At 35.2% G+C, this 27,674-nt stretch overlaps 1 protein-coding gene across 1 annotated transcript in view; it reads right to left on the reverse strand.

Annotated features, from left to right (window-relative positions):
- Window positions 1-27,674, reverse strand: part of LRRC9 (leucine rich repeat containing 9) — a 134,696-nt gene that overhangs the window by 59,022 nt on the left and 48,000 nt on the right. Inside the window, exons 13-18 of the mRNA XM_030931688.1 lie at window positions 25,759-25,891; window positions 23,259-23,381; window positions 22,510-22,625; window positions 19,246-19,458; window positions 16,056-16,175; window positions 28-219 (exon numbers count right to left, since the gene is read on the reverse strand). Coding sequence (XP_030787548.1) covers window positions 28-219; window positions 16,056-16,175; window positions 19,246-19,458; window positions 22,510-22,625; window positions 23,259-23,381; window positions 25,759-25,891 — 897 coding nt within the window. The remainder of the gene's footprint in view (window positions 1-27; window positions 220-16,055; window positions 16,176-19,245; window positions 19,459-22,509; window positions 22,626-23,258; window positions 23,382-25,758; window positions 25,892-27,674) is intronic.

Genomic DNA, 27,674 nt, shown 5'->3' on the forward strand with positions numbered 1-27,674 from the left:
CTTTTTAGTAACATGTCTGTGGTGTACCTTTTGCCATGGATTATGTTGAATATCAAGAGTGAGAAGGCTTGTGGTGTGTTTGCATAGCATATTTATTTCATCGCCAGATTTTTTCAGTTGATTCCAGCTCAAGTCTAAGTGCTTCAGTTTCATCAGACCTCTAAATCCCTCAAGGGTTATCACATGGTTATGGCTTGCATCCAAATATTCAAGGTTATACTGCAACACATATAAATAAAAGTGATGCTAAGAGAATCATAATTTGTATTTACAAAATAGTTTCTCTGTGGTTCTTTACATACTTAACACACTTCTTGGTAATTCTCACAGGACATATAAACAGTAGTTATGTTGCAATGATGGTATCAACATATGTATTTGTCTAAAGAGCCACAGGTATTTTGTTTTAGTAATTCTCTTTTAATTCGTATTTTACCCTTGTAACATAGAGTGGCAATGTCTGTTTTCATAGGAGAGGAGACAAAGAAACCATCAAGATAATTTATCCCCAACAAACAAAACATACTTTTTAATATATAGGCTTCTGGTTTATACTGTTGAGCCCCATAGCCTGCTTTAAAAAGGTTCATCTTCAGAGTTAGAAACTAAACCTATTAACTCAATACTAATAATTTTCTTTTTAAAAAGTGCATACTTTTAAATAATAATTTTCTTAAATCATAAAAGTAACACAAGTTCCTTGTTGGAAATTTGGAAAATATAGCAAATAAATGAAAAGACAAAATAGAAAACATATATAATCCTATTGCTTAGAAAGAGGCACTGAAAGCATCGTTTTTTATTATATGCACATATTTTTCTTATTAAAACATATATAATTTTGTATCCTTTTAACATTTTTCCACATTATTAGATCTTCTTAAAGATGATTTTTTTATGACTGCATAATATTTATGTGATCATAATTTTTAAAAACATTTTAATATAGATCTTTATGTTTATAATTGTTGGCAACACAGCAACAAACATCCATGAGAGTTATTCTCTAATTGCAGCTCCAAAATATTTTTCAGAACAGGTTTTTGGAAACAGAATCACTGGTTCTTAGACTTTCTGTATTGTTAAGACTCCTGATAAATACTCATTTTCTTCCAACAGTAGACTTAAGAGAATGACCATTTTCTCAAATACTCACTGATCCACCTGCCTTGTTTTAATTTACATTATTACTGGTGAAGTTGAATGTTTTTCTATGTGTTTATACTGGTCATTTTAAAATTCTTTGTTTATTGCCTTTCTTATCTTTGGCTATTTATCTATTCATATCTTCATCTTACTTGTTTGTAAGAAATCTCTAAGACTTTAATTTGTTATGTTTGATTTTTCTACAACTTAATTCAAACAACTCTTTAAATTCAGAATAGAATTAGTGTTTTTTTATAAGGTATAATTCTTATTGTTGGGCTAGAACTTCTTATAGTGGTTCAGGTTTCAAGAGTTGAATCAAAACCTAAAAAAATTTCTGAAACTAAACAATTACTGACTTTTTATTATCAGAAGCAAGCATCAGCAAAACAAAACAAAAACTATCGCTTACTATAATCATTTCTTGAACAAAAGGATATTTGGCAGTAAAAAACTATTAAGGCCATAACTTTAAAAAAAAAAAAAAAACACCTTTAAGTAAAGTGAATTAGGCTTTATAAAAATTTACTACGTGGCCCTTCTGTTCCCAATTTTCATCATAAGCTGGTGAAAACTTGTCCCACATTGTGGCACCTGCCTGTAGACCACCATTTGGGAACTATACATCATAAAAAAATAACTGTCTTCTGCCTGGGTGCGGTGGCTCACGCCTGTAATCCCAGCACTTTGGGAGGCTGAGGCGGGTGGATCACGAGGTCAAGAAATCGAGACCATCTGGCCAATATGGTGAAACCCCGTCTCTACTAAGAATACAAAAATTAGCTGGGCGTCGTGGTGCACGCCTGTAGTCCCAGATACTCAGGAGGCTGAGGCAGGAGAATCGCTTGAACCCAGGAGGTGGAGGTTGCAGTGAGCCAAGATCATGCCACTGCACTGCAACCTGGCTACAGAGCAACATTCCGTCTCAAAAATAAAATAAAATAAAACAAAAAAAAAACTGTCTTCTTCTACCCCTTAAAAATGGGGGCGGGGAGGGAAATCTTTTTTTTTTTTTTTTTTTTTTTTTTTTTTTTTTTTTTGAGACGGAGTCTCGCTCTGTTGCCCGGGCTGGAGTGCAGTGGCCGGATCTCAGCTCACTGCAAGCTCCGCTTCCCGGGTTCACGCCATTCTCCTGCCTCAGCCTCCCGAGTAGCTGGGACTACAGACGCCCGCCACCTCGCCCGGCTAGCTTTTTGTATTTTTTTTTTAGTAGAGACGGGGTTTCACCGTGTTAGCCAGGATCGTCTCGATCTCCTGACCTCGTGATCCGCCCGTCTCGGCCTCCCAAAGTGCTGGGATTACAGGCTTGAGCCACCGCGCCCGGCGGGAAATCTTTATTTCTATATCTTCAGGATATAAAACAGATTCCAGGAACTCATTGAATATTCATGAAACAGCATTTCAGTTTTGCGATAGCATTTTGTTTTAATATTTCTTGTGCTTCAGTTTAAAAATCTCTCAAGTTACAGTACAGTACAGTCCAACTTACAAAGATTAAAACTCAAAACACCTCTTAAATTTTCTTGGGATACTGGTTTATTCTCTAAATGTAGGTTAGCTATCTCTAGACATCAGGAACAACCTCGCAACAGATTTCTCATTCAGAAAGATAATATATTGAGTATTATTTCAATAAAAAATTAGAATTGTAAATTAGAATTGTAATTGTTATCTAGATCAAGGTTGCAAATAGCCATTTATATTTGTCTTTCCCTAGTCAACACTAATTATGGTAGAGCTATTTTCAGAGAAAACATCTCTTTCGATTTCCTTCTCCCAGATATTCTCTTTTCCTGATAGTACTGATAAGTGAATGACAGACATGCAGCTTATTACATTTCAGTTTACCTTATGTGGATATCTTGTTTAAATTTTTGAAAAATTCCATAAAACTATATGGTGTATTTATTTTCTATGACTTATGAATCCCAGTCCTTCCATTGCATAAGGAAAGCCTTAGTTTGAATACACTGATACACAAGGCAAGGCCAGGAATGATGAACACTGTAACAGCAATACATTTACTTTCTACAACCTAGTAGAACCAACTTACCTCACTGATACGAGAAGCATGCAAGAAGGGCATAGAAATTGTCCCTTTTATTACACACTTAAAGAAAATGACAGTAAAGATGAGTATCCCAAGGCAAATTTAAAAACTTAGAAGATAGGAATTATAAGTAAGTGATTAAATTAGATCATAACCTTTTACAATACTGGAATAAATATAATAGTAAACATGCATATAAAACCAAATATTAGAGAATATAGAGGCAGAGGCAACAAAAGTTTTCAAATGCTGTGAATCCACACGTAAAAACAGAGCAAACAGATAACACCAAATTTTCATGGACAACGTTTATAAGAAAACTACGTGACAAGGTTGCTCTATAGGCTCCAAAAGAAGTTGGTAGCGATAAACCACCACCAACACAAGACCTGCATGGTATTCATGTGGGAGAAGAAGGAAGTGTCAGGGCAGCATCTGATGGACCTGAAAACAGGAGAGCCCCAAAATAGTCAACAAATATTCACTGGAATGCATGGAGACCAATTTACAGCAATTGAAATAGGGAGGAGTTTTGCTCTCTTCAATACCAGATGAGTACATGGGATCCACAGTAAAAAGATCTGAAGGGGCCTGGTATAGTGGCTCTTGTAATCCCAGCACTTTGGGAGGCTGAGGCAGGAGAATTGCTTGAGACCAGGAGTTTGAGACCAGCCTAGGCAACATAGTGAAACCCCATCTCTACAAAATTGTTATTTTAAAAATTAGCAGGGTGTGGTGGCATGCACCTGTAGTTCCAGCTACCCAGGAGGCTGGGCAGGGGGATCACTTGAGGCCAGGAAGTTGAGGCTACAGTGCACTCTGTGATTATGCCATTACATTCCAGCCTAGGTGACAGGGTAAGACCCTGTCTAAAAATGAAAAAAGAAAAAGAAAGGTCTGAAGAAAGCAGTCCCTGGAGCAGTCTAGCCCCTATGAATCTAAAAACTATTCCACTAGGACTCTCTTCAAGACAGAATCCTTCTCATAGAAGAAACTGCTGGGGCTAAACTCAAAATTAAACAGGATAAGGACAAGAGAGGCGAATAAAAAAGAAGGTCTAGGCTGGGCGCAGCAGCTCACGGCTATAATCCCAGCACTTTGGGAGGTCAAGGCAGGCAGATCACCTGAGATTGGGAGTTCAAGACCAGCCTGACCAACATGGAGAAACCTCATCTCTACTAAAAATACAAAATGAGCTGGGCGTGGTGGTGTGCATCTGTAATCCCATCTACTCAGGAGGCCAAGGCAGGAGAATCACTTGAATCCAGGAGGCGGATGCTGCGGTGAGCTGAGATTGCGCCATTGCACTCCAGCCTGGGCAACAAATGCAAAACTCCATCTCAAAAAAAAAAAAAAAAAAAAAAAAGAAGGAAAGAAAAAGGCCTAGACTAAAGTGGAGGATTGGAGTAGAGCCAAAAAAATCTCAGAAAGTAAGCATTACAATTTTTAAACAGTACATATAAACAACAGAAGAAGAAGATCTGTGAAGGTAGGAAAACTTTCCTGAACCCTACCTCATTTTAAAAGTTAAGAAACATGGCTAGCCAGTTTTCCCAGCACCATTTATTAATTCAAGATGGATTAGAGACTTAAATGTTAGACCTAATACCATAAAAACCCTAAAAGAAAACCTAGGTAGTACCATTCAGGACATAGGCATGGGCAAAGACTTCATGTCTAAAACACCAAAAGCAATGGCAGCAAAAGCAAAAATTGACAAATGGGATCTAATTAAACTAAAGAGCTTCTGCACAGCAAAAGAAACTACCATCAGAGTGAACAGGCAACCTACAGAATGGGAGAAAATTTTTGCAATCTACTCATCTGACAAAGGGCTAATATCCAGAATCTACAAAGAACTCAAACAAATACACAAGAAAAAAACAAACAACCCATCAAAAAGTGGGCAAAGGATATGAACAGACATTTCTCAAAAGAAGACATTCATACAGCCAACAGACACATTAAAAAATGCTCATGATCACTCGCCATCAGAGAAATGCAAATCAAAACCACAATGAGATACCATCTCACACCAGTTAGAATGGCAATCATTAAAATGTCAGGAAACAACAGGTGCTGGAGAGGATGTGGAGAAATAGGAACACTTTTACACTGTTGGTGGGATTGTAAACTAGTTCAACCATTATGGAAAACAGTATGGCGATTCCTCAAGGATCTAGAACTAGATGTACCATATGACCCAGCCATCCCACTACTGGGTATATACCCAAAGGATTATAAATCATGCTGCTATAAAGACACATGCACACGTATGTTTATTGCAGCACTATTCACAATAGCAAAGACTTGGAATCAACCCAAATGTCCATCTGTGACAGACTGGATTAAGAAAATGTGGCACATATACACCATGGAATACTATGCAGCCATAAAAAAGGATGAGTTTGTGTCCTTTGTAGGGACATGGATGCAGCTGGAAACCATCATTCTTAGCAAACTATCACAAGAACAGAAAACCAAACACCGCATGTTCTCACTCATAGGTGGGAACTGAACAATGAGATCAACTGGACTCGGGAAGGGGAACATCACACACCAGGGGCTATCATGGGGAGGGGGGAGGGGGGAGGGATTGCATTGGGAGTTATACCTGATATAAATGATGAATTGATGGGTGCTGACGAGTTGATGGGTGCAGCACACCAACATGGCACAAGTATACATATGTAACAAACCTGCACGTTATGCACATGTACCCTAGAACTTAAAGTATAATAAAAATAAATAAATAAATAAATAAAAATAAAAGTTAAGAAAAACTGATTTCACTTGCAAATGAGCAGAGAAAAGTACCAAGGTCAAATTCAAGACAAAGCTATGGTGGGAGTGTGTAGAGGGGGAAGACAGAGGTTAATATTGCTGCTAGCAAAAAAAGTACACCAGAAAAATATGCTCAAGAAACATATCATGACTATTAACCTACCATTTTAAAACAAACAAAAAGATATAAAGAATAATATGAGATATAAAAGAACAATATAAATCTTGATTACAAAAACTAAAAAACTGTTTTAAAACATGGAGTGAAAGGACCCAGAAAAAATGAAATAAAATAATAAAATAATTTAAGAAAGACTAAATTAGTCATATCCAAGAGTGAATAAAAAATAGATAACAATTTTAAAAGAAATACAAGGTGAAAAAGTGAAAAAAATTTAAGATAAGAAATGAATGAAGAGACAAAAGGATTGAAGAGAAAGTGACAAATACTGATGATAAAGAAGATTTCACATATGGATAATGGGAGTCCCTGAAGACGAAGACAAAAGCAATGAAATAGAAAAATTGCTAAAAAAATTCACATTTAAAACATCTTTCCTGAAAGAAAAAGTGATTTTAAACTACATATTGGAAGATCATACTGTGAATCTGAAAAAAACAACCCGGAACAACCAACACCAAGACAAATGCTAGTAAACTTACTAGATTTTAAAGAAAACTAAAAAAGTTATTTGGCCATCTAGAAGGAAGAAAAGCTTGTGATTTATAAAGGGTAAAAAAAATCATACATTCTCATCAGACTTTCTACAACAACACTTTGTGATAGAAGAAAATGAAGTAACATTTAAGATGCCCAAAAAAATAAATTGTGAGCCAAAGATTTTATATCTAGCAAAACCACCTTTCAAGTATAAAGGACATAGCTAAACTGTTATTAACATTCAGTAACGGAAGGGGTATTATTCCTATAAGCCCTTCCTGATGATCTATAATAGGATATATTTCAGGCAATCAAAATGTTTAGAGAGATACCAAAATAAAGACTGGTGATGAGAAGTAAATATACAATTACCAATGAATTAAAAGGGAGAGTATACAGAGCATAAGGCTACATGCAATGACAATATAGTTATAGTACAATTATTTTAATTATTTTTTAAAACAGGGAAAATGGGAAGAACATACACAAAATTTTTAGAAAATCTTTCCAGTAAATGATACTGATAACAGTATAAGTACTATCATTATGACACTGTTATGTGTACGATAGTAGATAAAACAATGAGTAATTATTAACTATTCTATCATCTTGTATCCTTAAGAATCAGGATTCTTGGTATGAGAAAAGTATACATATGTAAGTAATAGAGAAGAAGTTAAAAGCTTTGTGGTCTTGAACCTGAATTGGAAGTATAAAAAATTCATGAGGTTATTTATACACACACATGCATGCGTGCATGCAACACACATGCACACATATATTCATATTCTCTCCAACAAGTTCAGTCCAGTGAAAAGACCTAGAAATGATGACCAATTGCATTGTGTTTCTGCAGGACCACTTCTGTCTAAAAGAAATTAAGGTTTCTTGAAGACATGGCTGATACCGTGTCTGCAACAGAAAATATATAAGATGTGTATGGATATAAGATGTGTATGGAACATCTTTTTATACCAATGTCAAATAAGCTATCCAAGACTATTAGGGTCATGGCAAAAGAAGTTAACTTTGAAAAGCTCTCACTGGTTAAAGATGAGACAATCTGAGCTTCAACCATGATAAAAATTACAATGGATTGAATATAAGCAAATATGGTGAAGTCCCTGCATTCATACTGTTATTAAAATAAGAGTTGCTCACCTTGGGAAATGATAGGGAACCAATTCATTATCTTGAAAATTGGTGGATAAGCATCTATTCTGTACTTTCTATGTGAATGCTACTACTGGGAAATAATAGATAATGAGAAATGTCTCTTTGTAAAAGTATTCCAAATAATAAATGAAATAATGATAGAATAAGAATATCACCATTTTGTAATCCCCAACGGCATTAAGTAATAATGGCTTTTGGCATCATAAAAGTGAGACAATGAGATATCATGTGTCTCCTACAGTCTTGTTAAACATTAGTTTTGCCAGAAAAATGGAACCTGGGTCTGATCCTATCTCTGGATCCACTTGCCCATTTGCAGGAAATATAGAAAATGGAACGTATATAGGGATGTATCTTAAGTAAGCAAATCCCAGGCTGCTGGAAACTCTTTCGGTCAAAAGGCTCAAGTGTTTCTAGAGATAAAATATGGGAAATGGAAGGGAAATCTATCAATTAAAAGTGACTTAAAAGACAGAGTACAAAGATGTTAAGGTTGATCTCTGGGTGGTGAGAATGATTTGTCATTGGCCTACATTTTCTGTTTTTATACAATGCATATAAACTTCCACTGTAATGATAAGAAGTTGTTACAGATAATGTAACTGCTTGCCAAAAGCAACAAAAAAAGTGTAGTACATTTTTTTAAAATGGCAAAACCAAACTATTGTGCTAGGGATGTACATCTGGGTGACAGAACTATCAGGAAAAAATCCAGGAAGACGATTACTGCAGAGGTTAGGATAATGATTTACTGTGGAGAGAGAAAGGCATGGGGCACATAAAAGAGGCTTTTGCCCTAGGTGGCAAAATTATATTTCTTGATCTGGGTACTGATTACAAGCATTTTCACCTTACAACAATGTACTAAGTCACATATGTATAGCATGTAATTCTCTGCATCTGTGTTTTATTTTATAACAAAAAGATGAAAAAATACACATAGACATCAATGTAGTGTTTCTCCTCTCTCTGGCCACCTCTAATAACCTTATAGTCATTTTTAGAGATTTGACATTTGAAAGGTCTATAGCTAGCCACCTTTACTCATCCTAAAATTTGAAAATACCACTTTGGCATAAAATTTACCCAGTTACCTTATCTGTAAAATGACTATGGTAATAGTCATTTAACAAGTAGACTGTGAGGCTGTGATAATGAAAATAATTTTTATATTAAAGGTGAACACCACCACCACATGGCAAAATAAATGCTGGGCAGCTGGCTAAGCTCACTCTCCATCTAAAGTGTCTTGAATTAGTTTACTCTTTAAATCTGTGCCTAAGCAAAATTATAATGACTGTCATAACCTTTGGAAGTGCTGGCAAATAAATAAAAAAAAATAAAAATACCAAAAATCTACATACAGTCCTGAGACCTCTTTTAAAATACCTTTTCCTTCAGTTGCATACTGAATCCAGACTATCAGGGATTCTATTTACTTAAAAGGGCTTGGGCCTACCAAAAGAAAGAGGAAGCGAGTTTAACACTAAATCTAAACCTAATGCCATTAAGTAAAAGAAACAGCTCTCATTACAATGGTAGAAGAAATAATGTAAACGCTTTGATATAGTTGCAAAGAGCTGGAATAGAGAATGAATAAGAGCTGAAAATGATGATATATTCTGAAGAGATAAGTGAGTGACCAGGAACCCATGTAAGTAGGGGATGCTGGGTTGAAGTTCTGGAACCACATATGTAATTATTTTTGTTATATGATACATAACAAAATAAAAGCCAGACAAGATCCATGCCTATGTGTACATGTGCATTCCTGTATGGTCCTATGATATACGAGAAGGCAAACACAAATTCAACAAAACCTATGAATGTGATATTCAGGTAAAAGGACAAGACAGAAAGAAAGAGAATAACCTGGATGAGCAGATGGGAGGAACTGACCATGTTAAGATGTAAGGTGGTGAACTACAAAATGAAAAAGAAATAGGGATTCATGAGAAAGAAAGAAGAGTGGGAAAACAAGAGTAGAAAAAAATGGAAATTACACCAAAGTACATTTTAAAAACAAATTTGAGAAGTTATTTTAATATATTCTTTTTAAAGTAGATAGAAATGAGATATGACCACTGGTATGGATTTGGTCTGCAAACAAAAGTTCAACACAAGACATGTTTTAGAGAAAGTAACATAATACAGTGTATGTATTTAGGCTGATTTAGGCTGCATAATCTTGTAAATGGTAGATATGAAGCCATAATCACAAAAATAATTTATCCATTAATTATTTTATTTTACATTAATATTTTCAAAAGGACAGTTCTTTTTTCAAATACTTATTCCAATTTATCATTTGTCCTCTGTCTTCATGATCTTTTTTCTGCACCAAAATTTTTTCTTTTTATTTTATAGCTGTTCCTTTGGGAGCAGGCCTAACTCCTGGGCAGTGTGCCCAGAGTCAGCACAGTTTTTAAAAAATATTAAATTGGATATATGGGGGGCGAGCGGAACCCAAGATGGCCGAATAGGAACAGCTCCAGCCTCCAGCTCCCACAGTGAGTGACACAGAAGACGGGTGATTTCTGCATTTTCAACTGAGGTGCAGACCGACACCTCACACCTCGCACGGCTGGGTACACCTCTGAGACGAAGCTTCCAGAGCAAGAATCAGACAGCAACACTCACTGTTCAGCAATATTCTATCTTCTGCAGCCTCCGCTGCTGATACCCAGGCAAACAGGGTCTAGAGTGGACCTCAAGCAAACTCCAACAGACCTGCAGCTGAGGGTCCTGACTGTTAGAAGGAAAACTAACAAACAGAAAGGACACCCACACCAAAACCCCATCAGTACGTCACCATCATCAAAGACCAAAGGCAGATAAAACCACAAAGATGGGGGAAACGCAGTGCAGAAAAGCTGGAAATTCAAAAAATCAGAGTGCATCTCCTCCAAAGGAACGCAGCTCATCGCCAGCAATGGAACAAAGCTGGATGGAAAATGACTTCGATGAGTTGAGAGAAGAAGGCTTCAGTCAATCAAACTTCTCAGAGCTAAAGAAGGAACTACATAATCAGTGCAAAGAAACTAAAAACCTTGGAAAAAGAATGTATGAATGGATAACTAGAATAATCAATGTGGAGAAGACCATAAAAGAACTGATGATAGAGATGAAAACAATGAAAACCATGACATGAGAACTACATGACAAATGCACAAGCTTCAGTAACTGACTCAATCTACTGGAAGAAAGAGTATCAGTGACTGAAGATCAAATGAATGAAATGAAGTGAGAAGAGAAGTGTAGAGAAAAAAGAGTAAAAAGAAATGAACAAAGCCTCCAAGAAATATGGGATTATGTGAAAAGACCAAATCTACGTCTGATTGGTGTGCCTGAAGGTGACGGGGAAAATGGAACCAAGTTGGAAAACACTCTGCAGGATATCATCCAGGAGAACTTCCCCAACCAAGGAAGGTAGGCTGACATTCAAATTCAAGAAATACAGAGAACGCCACAAAGATACTCCTTGAGAAGAGCAACTCCAAGACACATAATTGTCAGATTCACCAAAGTTGAAATGAAGGAAAAAATGTTAAGGGCAGCCAGAGAGAAAGGTAGGGTTACCCACAAAGGGAAGTCCATCAGACTAACAGCCGATCTCTCGGCAGACACTCTACAAGCCAGAAGAGAGTGGGGGCCAATATTCAACATTCTTAAAGAAAATAATTTTCAACCCAGAATTTCATATCCAGCCAAACTAAGCTTCATAAATGAAGGAGAAATAAAATCCTTTACAGACAAGTAAATGCTTAGAGATTTTGTCACCACCAGGCCTGCCCTACAAGAGATCCTGAAGGAAGCACTAAACATGGAAAGGAACAACTGGTACCAGCCATTGCAAAAACATGCCAAAATGTAAAGACCACCAATGCTAGGAAGAAACTGCATCAACTAACAAGCAAAATAACCAGCTAATATCATGGTGACAGCATCAAGTTCACACATAACAATATTAACCTTAAATGTAAATAGACTAAATGGTCCAATTAAAAGACACCGACTGGCAAATTGGATAAAGAGTCAAGACCCATAGTCTGCTGTATTCAGGAGACCCATCTCACATGCAGAGACACACATAGGCTCAAAATAAAGGGATGGAAGAAGATCTACTAAGCAAATGGAAAACAAAAAAAAGCAGGGGTTGCAATCCCAGTCTCTGATAAAACAGACTTTAAACCATCAAAGATCAAAAGAGACAAAGAAGGCCATTACCTAATGGTAAAGGGATCAATTCATCAGGAAGAGCTAACTATCTGAAATATATATGCATCCAATACAGGAGCACCCAGATTCATAAAGCAAGTCCTTAGAGACATACAAAGAGACTTAGACTCCCATACAATAATAATGGGAGACTTTAACACCCCACTGTCAACATTAGATCAACGAGACAGAAAGTTAACAAAGATATCCAGGAATTGAACTCAACTCTGCACCAAGCAGATGACCTAATAGACATCTACAGAACTTTCCACCCCAAATCAACAGAGTATACATTCTTCTCAGCACCATATCGCACTTATTCCAAAATTGACCACATAGTCAGAAGTAAAGCACTCCTCAGCAAATGTAAAACAACAGAAATTACAACAGACTCTCTCTCAGACCACAGTGCAATCAAACTAGAACTCAGGACTAAGAAACTCAAAACCACTCAACTACATGGAAACTGAACAACCTGCTCCTGAATGACTACTGGGTACATAACGAAATGAAGGCAGAAATAAAGATGTTCTTTGAAACCAATGAAAAGAAAGATACAACATACCAGAATCTCTGGGACACATTTAAAGCAGTGTGTAGAGGGAAATTTATAGCACTAAATGCCCACAAGAGAAAGCAGGAAAGATCTAAAATTGACACCCTAACATCACAATTAAAAGAACTGGAGAAGCAAGAGCAAACACATTCAAAAGCTAGCAGAAGGCAAGAAATAACTAAGAGCAGAATTGAAGAAGATAGAGACACAAAAAACCCTCTAAAAAATCAATGAATCCAGGAGCTGGTTTTGGAAAAGATCAACAAAATTGATAGACTGCTAGCAAGACTAATAAAGAAGAAAAGAGAGAAGAATCAAATAGACACAATAAAAAATGATAAAGGGGATATCACCACCTACCCCACAGAAATGCAAACTACCATCAGAGAATACTATAAACACCTCTATGCAAATAAACTAGAAAACCTAGAAGAAATGGATAATTTCCTGGACACTTACACTCTCCCAAGACTAAATCAGGAAGAAGTTGAATCCCTGAATAGACCAATAGCAGGCTCTGAAATTGAGGCAATAATTAATAGCCTACCAAACCAAAAAGGTCCAGGACCAGACGAATTCATAGCCAAATTCTACCAGAGGTACAAGGGGGAGCTGGTACCATTCCTTCTGAAACTATTCCAGTCAATAGAAAAAGAGGGAATCCTCCCTAACTCATTCCATGAGGCCAACATCATCCTGATAACAAAGCCTGGCAGAGACACAACAAAAAAAGAGAATTTTAGACCAATATCCCTGATGAACATCTATGCAAAAATCCTCAATAAAATACTGGCAAAGCGAATCCAGCAGCACTTCAAAACGCTTCTCCACCACGATCAAATGGGCTCCATCCCTGGGATGCAAGGCTGGTTCAATATATGCAAATCAATAAATGTAATCCAGCATATAAACAGAACCACAGACAAAAACCACATGATTATCTCAATAGATGCAGAAAAGGCTTTTGACAAAATTCAACAGCCCTTCATGCTAAAGACTGTCAATAAACTAGGTATTGATGGGACATATCTCAAAATAATAGGAGCTATTTATGACAAACCCACAGCCAATATCATACTGAATGGGCAAAAACTGGAAGCATTCCCTTTGAAAACTGGCACAAGACAGGGATGCCCTCTCTCACCACTCCTATTCAACATAGTGTTGGAAGTGCTGGCCAGGGCAATCAGGCAGAAGAAAGAAATAAAGGGTAATTGGTTAGGAAAAGAGGAAGTCAAATTGTCCCTGTTTGCAGATGACATGATTGTATATTTAGAAAACCCCACTGTCTCAGCTGAAAATCTCCTTAAGCTGATAAGCAAATTCAGCAAAGTCTCAGGATACAAAATCAGTATGTAAAATTCACAAGCATTCCTATATACCAATAACAGACAAACAGAGAGCCAAAGCATGAGTGAACTCCCCTTCAAAATTGCTTCAAAGAGAATAAAATACCTAGGAATCCAATTTACAAGGGATGTGAAGGACCTCTTCAAGGAGAACTACAAACCACTACTCAATGAAATAAAAGAGGACACAAACAAATGGAAGAACATTCCATGCTCATGGATAGGAAGAATCAGTATTGTGAAAATGACCATACTGCCCAAGGTAATTTATAGATTCAATGCCATCCCCATCAAGCTACCAATGAGTTTCTTCACAGAATTGGAAAAAACTACTTTAAAGTTCATATGGAAGCAAAAAAGAACCCACATCGCGAAGACAATCCTAAGCCAAAAGAACAAAGCTGGAGGCATCACGCTACCTGACTTCAAACTATACTACAAGGCTACAGTAACCAAAACAGCATGGTACTGGTACCAAAACACACATATAGACCAATGGAACAGAATAGAGCCCCCGGAAATAATACCACACATCTACAGCCATCTGATCTTTGACAAACCTGACAAAAACAAGAAATGGGGAAAGGATTCCCTATTTAATAAATGGTGCTGGGAAAATTGGCTAGCCATAAGGAGAAAGCTGAAACTGGATCCTTTCCTTACTCCTTATACGAAAATTAATTCAAGATGGATTAGAGGCTTAAATGTTAGACCTAAAACCGTAAAAACCCTATAAGAAAACCTAGGTAATAGGATTCAGGACATAGGCATGGGCAAGGATTTCATGTTTAAAACACCAAAAGCAACGGCAACAAGAGCCAAAATTGACAAATGGGATCTAATTAAACTAAAGAGCTTCTGCACAGCAAAAGAAACTACCATCAGAGTGAACAGGCAACCTACAGAATGGGAGAAAATTTTTGCAATCTACTCATCTGACAAAGGGCTAATATCCAGAACCTACAAAGAACTCAAACAAATTTACAAGAAAAAAAAAAAAAAAAAAAAAACCCATCAAAAAGTGGGCAAAGGATATGAACAGACACTTCTCAAAAGAAGACATTCATACAGCCAACAGACACATGAATAAATGCTCATCATCACTTGCCGTCAGAGAAATGCAAATCAAAATCACAATGAGATACCATCTCACACCAGTTAGAATGGCAATCATTAAAAAGTCAGGAAACAACAGGTGCTGGAGAGGATGTAGAGAAATAGGAACACTTTTACACTGTTGGTGGGACTGTAAACTAGTTCAACCATTGTGGAAAACAGTGTGACGATTCCTCAAGGATCTAGAACTAGAAATACCATTTGACCCAGCCATCCCATTACTGGGTATATACCCAAAGGATTATAAATCATGCTGCTATAAAGACACATGCACATGTATGTTTATTGCAGCACTATTCACAATAGCAAAGGCTTGGAATCAACCCAAATGTCCATCTGTGACAGACTGGATGAAGAAAATGTGGCACATATACACCACGGAATACTATGCAGCCATAAAAAAGGATGAGTTTGTTTCCTTTGTAGGGACATGGATGTAGCTGGAAACCATCATTCTCAGCAAACTGTCGCAAGAACAGAAAACCAAACACCGCATGTTCTCACTCATAGGTGGGAACTGAACAATGAGATCACTTGGACACAGGAAGGGGAACATCACACACCGGGGCCTATTGTGGGGAGGGGGTAGGGGGGAGGGATAGCATTAGGAGATATACCTAATGTAAATGACCAGTTAATGGGTGCAACACACCAACATGGCACATGTATACATATGTAACAAACCTGCATGTTGTGCACATGTACCCTAGAACTTAAAGTATAATAATGAAAAAAAAAATATTGAATTGGCAGATGTTCAAGGTGTATAATGTAATGATTTGATATAACTGTGTAATGATTACCACAATCAAATTAACACATCCATCACCACCCTTGCTGTGCATTAGATACCTAGAACTTGTCTAATTTATAACTGAAAGTTTATACCCTTTGACCAATATCTCCCCATTTCCCCTAGCCCTTAGGCCCTGATAACCACCATTCTACTTTCTGCTTCTATGAGTTTCACTTTTTTAGATTCAAGGGAACAGTTCTTACCAAGTGGTATACATCATCTAAACAGGTAAATTCATTAAAGCTAATATTTAGTTTTCGAAGTCCTGTTAACTTGGAGAGATCTCTCAATTTACTCAAGCTGTTTCCATGTAGATTCAGACTCTGAAGTAAAATAAAATATACATTAAAAAATAATACAGGTTACATTCTACATCAAACTAAAGTGTGGATATCTAAAATGTTTAGAACAATTATTTGAGTCAGTATACTACAAAATATATGTTATTTTAAATAACATTAAGAAACTGTCAATAAGAAAAAAATCTATGATGTTAAAAGATAGTTTGTAATAGTATCACTAGACCTGGTTCTTGATTAATATGATTTCTCACTTGATCTAAGTTTATCAACAATTGGCATGAAATTCTTTTTAGAAAATAAATATATGTGTTAAGATATTTATTAGGGTAGATCTATTTCTCAGGCTAACCAGTGAACAATGGAGACCCTAAAAATTTGGGGTATCAGGTAGGATACCTCATGGAAGAGAGATGGCAGGAAAATGTATGAGGGCACCAAACCAAAGAAGAAAGGCTGAGGGTGTTGAAGTAGGAGGACAGAAGGTCAAAGGAGGAGGTGGGAGATTGTTTAAGACAACACCTACATCAGAATTTGGCCCAGACTTTTCTTGTCCATTTCATTCTAGGCTATATAAAAACAAATGTTATTACACATTTATACTAAAGGAGAGATCCTGATGCCTATATGGTTTTCTGTCTTTATACCATTATGAGTGATATCAAGTGAAGACTGTATTTATGTATAGCTTGCAAAATAAACAAGGGCACAAGAAAATGTATTAATGCAACTGACTACAGTATCGAGTATCTATCTCCCAGCTATCTTCATTCACCACCACCATTATGCCTTATATTGTGGACATAACAAAATTCCTAGAAGGGAGAAACAGTTAAATTTCTAATAGCTGTCAAAATTAGCTAAAATTGTTAAGGGCCAATTTATGCAGACTAGTGATTTTACAAGTCACATATGGGTATCATCCATGATATATTCTACAGAAACCTTACATTTAACATGTCCACAACTGAATTTATCTTCCCTATGTGTCTGATAAAGAGCTTCACTATCTAACATACTGTTGATCACCCTCTTTCCCTCTTTTCTTTATACATTTGATTGTAGAACTGTTTCTCAAACAGGCCACACCATTATATCACCATTATCAGTGCCTTAGCAGACTTAGGCAGTGGTAGTGGTGATACAATGGTGCAGCCGGTTTTCTGGTTATCCAGTGAAGAAATGAATGGATTTTTCTTTTGGATAGTGCAATAGTTTTCTACTGAATTTCTATACCACCAGTCTGATTTCAGTTAATTCCATTCATAAGCTATCAAAGTTAGGGTCTTTAAAGAGAGTCTGTTCCTTAAACAGAAGAATCTAAACTTTAAAATTTGGTTTCCAAAATCCATCCTAATTTGGCTACAACCTCATACTCTTCCAGCCCTGGCTTCAAGTGTCTTTCTTGAATTCCAACCTACGTCTTTACCCTCCACCACTGTAACACTATATTCTCGGCATACTAAATTTTTCAGTGGTCCCTGAAGACATCTAGATCTTTCAAAACCATGTTTCTACAGGTAAGAATATTTTCTCTGTCTGGAAGATGTAAACAACTAAATTTCTCATGTCCTTCAGAAATCCACTCAAAGCTCACCTCTTTCTATAAATCTCTCCCAGTAACCCTGAGCTTCCCACATGTGTTCACATATCTATTTTCTCCACTAAATTGATGTTTTTGATGCAGGTAAACTAATTTCTTACTAAAATAGTAAATCTAGATATTATAGTGCAGAAATAACAATTTCTCAATACTGTCAGCCAGAAGATTGCTCTTATTATACTGCACATTTACAGACACAGGACAGGGCCTCTGTTGCATAACTCTAGAGGCATCCTACTCCCCTTATCTTGTATTGAGTTCTATTCAGTTATATAATGAATGGCACTCAAAGGGCACACTAAAGAGAATATAATGTGAATTTTGCCTTCTGGAGTTGTGCAATATTGCAATAGTAGAGTACAGAGAGTCTGGTTGGAAGGCTGGGGTAATAGTCTAGGTCAGAAATTGTAGTAGTTTGGATAGAGTGGTAGCAGCAGATCTGAAATGAACACGTCTAAAAGTCAGACATGGAAGTAGGCCTAATAGCTCAATAGAATTGTCTCAGCATAAAGTAAGTCACTTTAATAAGTAACCTGATTTCTGTTGATTAATTTTGTAAAGATCCCATATTCTATGTTGATTAATTCTAGAAGCTTATTTAAAACTTATCTGCCTTTATCTTATTAAAGAGAGCTGACTGGTTATTCAGGAATAAAATCCCTTGCTAATTGGAAGGCCACCTCAAATGGCCATTGAGCACTTGAAATGTGACTAGTCTTGATGTGCTCAGAGTGTAAATATACTTCAGAATTAAGAGTTAGGATGAAATTACCTCATTAATGAATATTCATACCTGGTTCCATGTTAACATGCTAATATTTTAGATATGCAAGTGCTGTAGTTTGAATGTGTCCCCCAAAAGTTCATGTGTTGGAAACTTAATCCTTCTGCCTTTATGAATGGATCAATGTCACTTTCAGAGGAGTGAGTCTATTATCTTGGGAGTAAATTTGTTATAAAATCAGCTCTATCTGGCTCTGTTGCTCTTGCCTTCTTGCCATGTGATGCCCACTGCCATTTTATGACACTGCAAGAGGCCCTCACCAGATGCAGGCACCATGCTCTTGGATGTCCCAGCCTCCAGAACGATGAGCTAAAAAAGTATTTTCTTTATAAATTACTCACTCTGTGGTATTTTGTTATAGAAATAGAAAACAAACTAAGATATTTCAGTTAAATAAAATGTATTATTAAAATTAATTTTACTTTTTAAAAATACTTTTAAAAACAGCCACTAGAGAAGTAAAAATTACGTATGTGGTTCACATTATATTACTACTAGAGAAGTAAAAATTACATATGTGGTTCACATTATATTACTACTAGAGAGCACTGTTTTAATCCATGTAGAAAAAGAGAAATGGGCACTTTAGGTAGCATTGTACCTGGCATCATCAGACAGGCAGTTTAGTATCTTTTGACTTCACATGCTAGATTCTGATTCCAAATTCAAGATTCCTGTTTCAAAGCTGTATTCCTCACAATACTCACCACAATATGACTGTAAACGCTAGTTTTTGCAAGGGAAAGTATTGTTTTATCATCCAAACTAATCAGTTTTGGTCGGGCCTTGATTCTGGGCTCCATTTTTATAACTTCATCATCAAATTTCAAATCCTTGGAAAATACTGATCCTTCTGGGTTTATTTTGCTTTCTTCTAGAATAACATTGTTGAATACAGAAAATAAAGAGGGTGACTTGACCTAAAAAATGTATTAAAAATATTGCAAAATCAGTTGCTGTATTTGTCATTTTGAAAAACAGGCTATGTAGAAAAGATGAGTTGACATTTTTAGTTATACAGTCATATCTGTGATTATCAGAATCACATTAGGACATCTATGAGAGCAGATTAAAATTGTAGGCTACGCATGGTGTATCTATTCCCACCCACTGAAAATTTCTTAAAACTGGCAAAAGATAATTTTAAAATATTTCATAACAGTGAAGAAGGTACCTACAAAGGTCTAGAAATTGTGACACATAAATCAGAAAGGACTGAATTGACAGGTAAATAGGATCAGAAAGGTAACCTCTGGCTGAAGAATATGCAAGAGATAAACACTTTTAAAATCAGATCCAGAGAAACTTGAACAAAGAGCAATTGGTTACCTTAATTATCAGGTAATTCAGTAATTACGGTAAGAATTGTGGATGAATGAGCAAGAGCCACATAAACAAACAGAACTGGTTCTAGAAGAAACGAAAATACTTCATCAGAGAATTTTTAAAAATCTAGGACAATAAAGTATCTATGATAAAAGAATAAGCTGCTGTGGAAAAGAAAAGGACATACACTTCGAAGCTAAAATAAAAACAATTATTAAAATAAAAATTTAGTAAATACCCTGAGAAACAAGTGGATATGGTAGCAGATCAAATTAGCAATGCTGAAGCTAAGATTGAGAAAATAGTTCAAAACAAATAATTTAAAAATAGAGTATAAAGTAGAAGAGAAAAAATTAAAAGGCATGAAGGATCAATTTGGAACATCCAATATTTAACTAATTGGGGTGTTCCAGAGGGCCTAATAGAGAATGGAAGAGAAGAAATAACCAAGGAACTAAGAGAAGCAAGCTTTCCAGAAGAGAAGAAAGAATTGAATCATCACATCAAAAGAGCTCATAAAGTGGCAAGCAGGAGGATGATGATAGGTCTTTGCTGACATCATTGAATGGTCACAACTGCCAGGTATTGCCCATCTCTTGACTTGTTATGTGAGTTAAATGAACTTCTATCTGCTTACTGTTTGTCTGGGTTTCTGTATGTTTTGCTAAAGGTATACTTGACTAATATAATCCTATTCATTATAGCAATATAACATATAAATGCCCAGAACTAAACAAGAAATGTTGGAGACCTATATAAAGAAAACTATAAGACAGGACCTGAGTAAATGGAGTAGATAGACTATCATGTTCCTAGAACAAGAAGTCCAATACTGCAAAGTAGTCAGTTCACACCAAATTAAGTTTTAAATTCAGTATAATTTCAATCATATTTTAACAAGATTTTAAAATAGAGCTTGACAAGCTGTTCTAAATTTTATTTGGAAAAAGATACTGTTTAAGAATAGTCAAAAACAGTTTAAAAAGATGAGTGGGGACAGAGGAAGGGGATTTGCCCTATCACATATCAAGATATATGAAGTTTGTAATAACCCAAACAACTATGATAGTGATCCAAAATTAGATGAAAGAGCTCGATGGAACAGAATAGATTCATATAGACAGATTCCTAATATATGCAAATAATTTTAACAATAAAGATTGTATTTCAAAATAGAGCAGAAAAGGTAATGCCTAAATATTTATTCATTTAAAAAATTGACCACTTTTCTACCTCACACACCATAAAACAATTTCTAGATGGATTAAAAAAGTTAAAGGCTTTAAAACAAGTTATGTAAGTATTGTAAGAAAATAAAGAATATTTGTTACAAGCTTTTTGAAATAAGACATAAAATTCAGAATTCATACAGGATAAGATTGAGAGAGCTGACCTCTTAAAAATTAACTTGTGAATTACAAATTAAAATGACGAGTTTTTTCTTACAATTAAAATTAAAAGGCGAGTGACAGAAAATATTTGCAACATATATAAGATAAATGATTTTTAATTTTTTAAATTTTTTAAATTTTTGGTAGAGACAAGGTCTCACTATGTTGCCCAGGCTGGTCTCAAACTCCTGGGCTCAAGCAATCCTCTCACCTTGAACTCCTGGGATTACAGGTGTGAGCCACCATGCCTGGGCTAAGATAAAGTACTAATATCCAGAATGTATGTAAGGATTTTCCCAATTAATACAAGAAAGACAGAGTATAATAGAAAATGGTCAAAATATATAACAGTTGGTTCATACAACTCTAAATAATTTTAAGCATATGAAAGAATAAAATATCTTGTTTTTTGCCCGCCATACTGGCCAAAAGAGACTGATAATATCTTGTGTTGGCAAATGTAATGAGGCATGCACTGTCAGACACACTTGGAAATGTGTAAAACAGTCAATTCTTTGTGGAGAGAATTTGGCAAAATCTAACAAAATTTAAGATGCATATATCCTTTGACTCTCCAAGTTTTACAAATCTATCCTGTAGAGAAACTTCCATATTTGCATAAAGATACATCCACAATGATGTTCACTGAAATATTATTTTAAATAATAAATATGGACACAATCTATCAACAGGGGACTAGTTAAATAAATTAGTATTGCTAAATGATATACAGCCACCAAAATAATGAAATACCCATCTATATGTACTACAGTGGAAATATGTTCAAAACATATTGTTAAAGGCAAAAAAATCACAGAATACTTAGACCTTATTTCTACTATGTCAAATGGTATCTGTTATTATATATGCAAATGCATAGAAAAAGGATTGAAAGCAAACCTATAAAACTGTTAGCAGTGCATTCCCTGGTGAAGGAGAATGGCAGGCAATGAGGTTAAAGTGAGGGCAAAATGTTCATGTTTATTCTTCAATGTAGGTTCAATGTATTTTGAATCTTCAAAGTAGACTCAATCTTTTCCAGTGAGAGTACAACCATATATTAATCATTTGATTATTTGCCTAAAAAATATTAGTTGTCATAATGACTTGTTTTGAAAATTAAGTTATTCACAAAATAACAATTATACACACAGGCACATAATATAAACTTGACATAGCATTATTTGACTTCAAATTACTACTCTGTTCCCATTTAAGGAATTCTAGTCTTTAAAAATATGTAACAATTCATACCATTGTAATATACTCAAATTCAACAACGTATTCTGGCAAAACAAGATCATGATCAAAGACAAACCACTTGCACTGCCGAACACTGCAATCACAGTTTCTTTGTCCCATGACAGAATCTAGAGTAAAAACAAAAACAAGCAAAGCAAACACATTGCCTCAAATTGAAAGATACTTTTTCATTCTTACATAGATTAATAAATAACAAACTCAATAAGTTGCAACAGTTATGTTATTGAAGAATTTTTCTTTCATTTTTAATAAATAACAAAGTCAGTAAGTTGCAACAGTTATATTATTGAGGATTTTTTCTTTCATCTTTTCCACTCTAGCTTTTTAGTTATATAAATACTTACTAGTCATCCTTTCACTACATAGACTAGTAGTGCTTAATTTTATTCATATCCTTTTCCTTTTCATACTTTTTCACTTTTCAATGTGTGGCCATATAATTTTGACAAACGTATTTCTCTAAAATTCTTGTTAAAAGTTGGGTGGTTTTTTAATTCTTTGAAAATGAACACACACACACAAATAGATAATTACATTAAAATTTGCCAGATTATCTACCCACACCCATACATAAATGTCTTTAAGGTAGGAAATATAAAAATTATTAGTAGCTAGTAACATTTTTGTAGAAAATTCTACAAACTTTGTTAAGTAGAAATAAAACTGTGAGTATCCGTGTTAAACACAAACATTTTTCATTCAGAGAGATGAAACCACATTAATCTTTATGACAGACATACTTAGTAAATATTTCCGAGGAATGAACACTGAATTAACCATTGGATAGTTGGATTGACTGATGGATTCTTTTTCATGGGCCTGAGCACTCTGGCCAAAGAAAACTTTTGTAATGAGGAGGATGCCTAAATATAAAAAAAAGAAGCAATTCTTCAGAATAATTAACTTTAATAATTTTCCAACATAACCTTCTTTATTGGCTTAAAGACTAAACTGTATGTATGTTCTGTAAACACAGAGATGCTAGCTCTCTTGTTTGCTACTGTATAGCGCATAGCACATTGCTCGATCCAAAATAGATGCTCAACAAATATTTATTGAATAAATGAAATGATTATAAAAGAGGTGTTGTGTGATTATATCAAGCAAAGCTTTACAGAAGAGGGAGAAGGAAAGAGCACATTAATTTGGCAAGGTTTTTTAAGTAGTTAAAAATAAATTTGTGTTGTTGTTAACTGGGTAAAAGTTCAGTAGCACCTAGCACATAGCCTAGATAGTAGGAGACACTCGATATATGTCTACTTAATGAATAAACATTTCATTTCCCTTTAGATTCTTAAGGATCCTTGGGATTCATTAAATCCTAAAGTCAAGAATCTAAAAACAGAATTTATAATCATAGTACAGTAAAACGTTCAAATAAATTTTGTTTGCTTTTACTATGTACAAGATATAAAATGAAAATTAGGAGAACCTAATAGTTTTCGAAAACATTCCAGCAGGATCTAGCAGATTATTATGAGGTATTCTTAATATGAAAATAGAGAAGAATGATAAAGAACAAAAGATTTTTTTCAAGTAAGGAGTTAAGGAGTTCTTTCTAGACTAAATAACCTGCTTAATTTTATAATTATTATTAACTGAATAAAAAACTGCAAAACACATAGTTTAGTTCAGAATGATTCACCTTAGCATTCTGGAACCTAGAATGTCATTCTTATAGAATTAAGTTAACACAAGTTCTTTAGTACAGTGGTCTCCAACCTTTTTGGCACCAGGGACTGGTTTCATGGAAGACAATTTTCCCGCAGACTGGGGATGGGAGGATGGTTTCAGGATGATTCAAGTGTATTATATTTATTGTGTACTTTATTTCTATTATTATTACATTGTAACATATAATGAAATAATTATACAACTCACCATAATGTAGAATCAGTGGGAGCCCTGAGCTTGTTTTCCTGCATCTAGATGGTCCCGTCTGGGGGTGATGGGAGACAAGTGACATATCATCAGGCATTAGGTTCTCATAAGGAGCACACAACCCAGATCCCTCGCATGTGCAGTTCACAATAGGGTTTGCGCCCCTATAAGAATCTAATGCTGCCATTGATGTGACAGGAGGTGGAGCTCATGCGGTAATGCGAATGATGGGGAGTGGCTGTAAAGAAAGATGAAGCTTTGCTCACTTGCCCCCTGCTCACCTCCTGCTGTGTGGCCAGGTTCCTAACAGGCCACAAACTGCAACCAGTTGGAGGCCAGGGGTTGGAGACCCTGCTTTAGTAGGTTGGATGGTTGAGACTAAAGAATAGGTGTTCCTTACTCCCTGACCTGATCTATTCTCCATATTATACATTCTTTGGTACTATGCATTAATACTATATGTTTATAGCTCCTATATGATACTATGATTTTATATTTGTGATTAATATTTATAACCACCATAAAGATGAAACTGTCTAGTTTGCATAGACTGTATCCCTTCCGGTGCCTAACACACAATAAGCATTCAATAAATACTTGTGGAACTAAGGAATGTGCAGTGGAAGAGGGTGAGGCAAGAAGGGCATGATAAGCTGTAGTCTTTTTCCCCAATCCGTGGGACCAGGGAATCTCTCCCAGAAGTGTCCTATAAATTGGTTTGTGTACTTATATTTCTACATATTCAAGCTGCAAATGAAGTACTAGTAACTATGAGTAAGTTATCAAAAATTTGTCTTACAAGTTATAAAGCAATCCATACACTTTCCAATTTGTCTTTAGCTAATTTTAACCTAAACCCAGGTTTTCTTATCATCTTACATTATGATGATTCAGGACAAATCAGGCCTACCTTCCGAAGTACTTTATATAATTATTATATAATTATCACATATATGGGCCAAATTCTTTTCTCTTTCCTGTGAATTTGGTGTATGTGTGTGTAGCGCATATATATATAAAATATATATTGTATATATAATATATATGCTGAGTTTTTGCGAGACAACATAATGAACAAAAGCAGACTGTGAAAAATGTCCTTGAAAAGTTGAATTAAATATCTGAGTAACAAATGTTCCTCTTAATGCTGACATAATAATCACTCAGTATTTGTTAAAAGTGTGGCTAAATTAATGATGAGAAAGTCATGTATTACAACATTGGTAAATATGAAATAAAATGGTTTGAAGAACATCTCCTTGGTTGATAAAACCAAGTGTCAGAAATGGTATGAAGATAATTAATGAATTTGAAGACTTAGAACTTAAAAGTTCAGAAACATGGCATATTTGTATTTACCATGTCTGAAGAGCTCATGCTTAAGAGAGTTTTTCTTCTCATCTTTGTGCTTTTGCTGTAAAAATTCAATTCTGGGACACTCACTTATACTTAAACTGTTAGAAAGAATGACGGCTTCTTTTTTGAGAGGCAACTGCAAAGAAAAAACAAAGTCTGAGTATTTTCATAAAATTGACAATACTTCAACTTCAATACAGAGGGTTTATTATTTTATGTTTATGTGTCTGGGCAAAGAAATCTGCAGGCCAGACTCACTGAAAAGAAATAGATAACCTTCACGTGCAACTTCATTTGGCAAAGCCATTTATATATCTTAAATTCATATGCAAATAGGTTAATAAAAGGTGATGCAGAACAAAAATTGTTCCTGGAAAAGCAGCCACAGTCAAGACTGACAATACTATGTGGAGCAAGACCAATAGCTTTCAATGAGTATTCCACTAGTAATCTTGCTAACTCCAAAAAGAAAATCTAATGGAATGAGGTATTATATCAGTGAAAATTCTTATTTATACTATAATTTTTTGGTCTAATAATCTACATTGTTTTCCAGAAACAAAACACTTTTCATGTGCTAAGCCATGGAAGTCCTAGTTTGTATTGTGACTAACTTTATTTCTTGAAAGTATTCTATCAGTAATGTTCACATTACCTGCTTGCTGTGAAAACAGCTCCAATAACCAAAAATCTCTATTTTTAGAGTTTAGTAGTAAGAAAACTAGAGCTAAAAGATTATACGATCTCTCCAAGGACAGAACTAGTAATTGGCAAAGTCATGATTTGAACTCAGGTCTATTTGTCCTTGTCACAATCTCAAAGGTTTGAAATTACTATTTGTTTAACATTAATAGCCAAATTACTTAGAATTATGTCTTATCTGTAAATGCCAAATTACTATTTTTTTTATTGAAATCTGCAATCCAAAGAAATTCTTAAAAAATAAATACAGTCAGCCCTCCATGTCCACAGTTCCCACATCTAAGGATTCAACCAACCATGGACTGAAAATATTTAGGAAAAAAATGCAATACAAAATAATACAAATAATAAACAATGCAGTATAACAACTATTTAAATAGTATTCTCATTGCATTATAAGTAGTCTAGAGGAGTTTTAGAGTACACAGGAGGATATGTGTAGGTTGTATGCAAATACTGCACCATTTTATATAATGAGCTTGTGTATTTGCAGATTTTGGTATCTGCATGAGTCCTGGAACCAATCCCCTGGAGATACTGATGGATGACTATACTCTAATAGGGCTTATCTGACCACAAATTCCAACCCCAGTAAGTAACCTTCTTAGACTTTCAATGAACATCACTAAATATCCATTTGATATGACCCATGTGCATGACATTGTAAGGTTACAGAATAGTCTTGGTCCTCAGTTAAGAAAGGCAAAGATAGAAACTATACACGATAATTAAAAAAATACAAGGCATCACAAGATGTGTCAAATAAGATATACTTTCTAACTGAAGGGATTAGGAAGGAGTTTATAGAAGTAATGAAATCATGGGTAGGCTTTGAAGATTGGACATAATTCAAATAATCAGAAATTTGAAATGAAATTATATTTTAAGAGGAGGAAAACATATGAAGGTATACAAATAGGTGTGATTGCTATCCATCTATCTAACATCCATTCCTTCACTAGATTTCTACTAAGAATCTACTCTATAAATACAGATCCTGCGCTTAAAAACTGGTAGAAAAATGCACACAGATGATTATACCTCAATAAAACAAATGTGTTACAATAAACATTCTCAGTTGATCACCACTTAACTAACACTTAACCAGTTTGCAGGATTAACCAGTATTTTTTGTTGTCTATATAACTCATAGTATGATGGCAGTTCAGGGATAAAATGGAACTTTTAAAAACACGGATGTACTTCTACTGTATCCA

The sequence above is a fragment of the Rhinopithecus roxellana genome, chromosome 5 (genome assembly GCF_007565055.1).
Source record: "Rhinopithecus roxellana isolate Shanxi Qingling chromosome 5, ASM756505v1, whole genome shotgun sequence".
NCBI lineage: Eukaryota > Metazoa > Chordata > Mammalia > Primates > Cercopithecidae > Rhinopithecus > Rhinopithecus roxellana.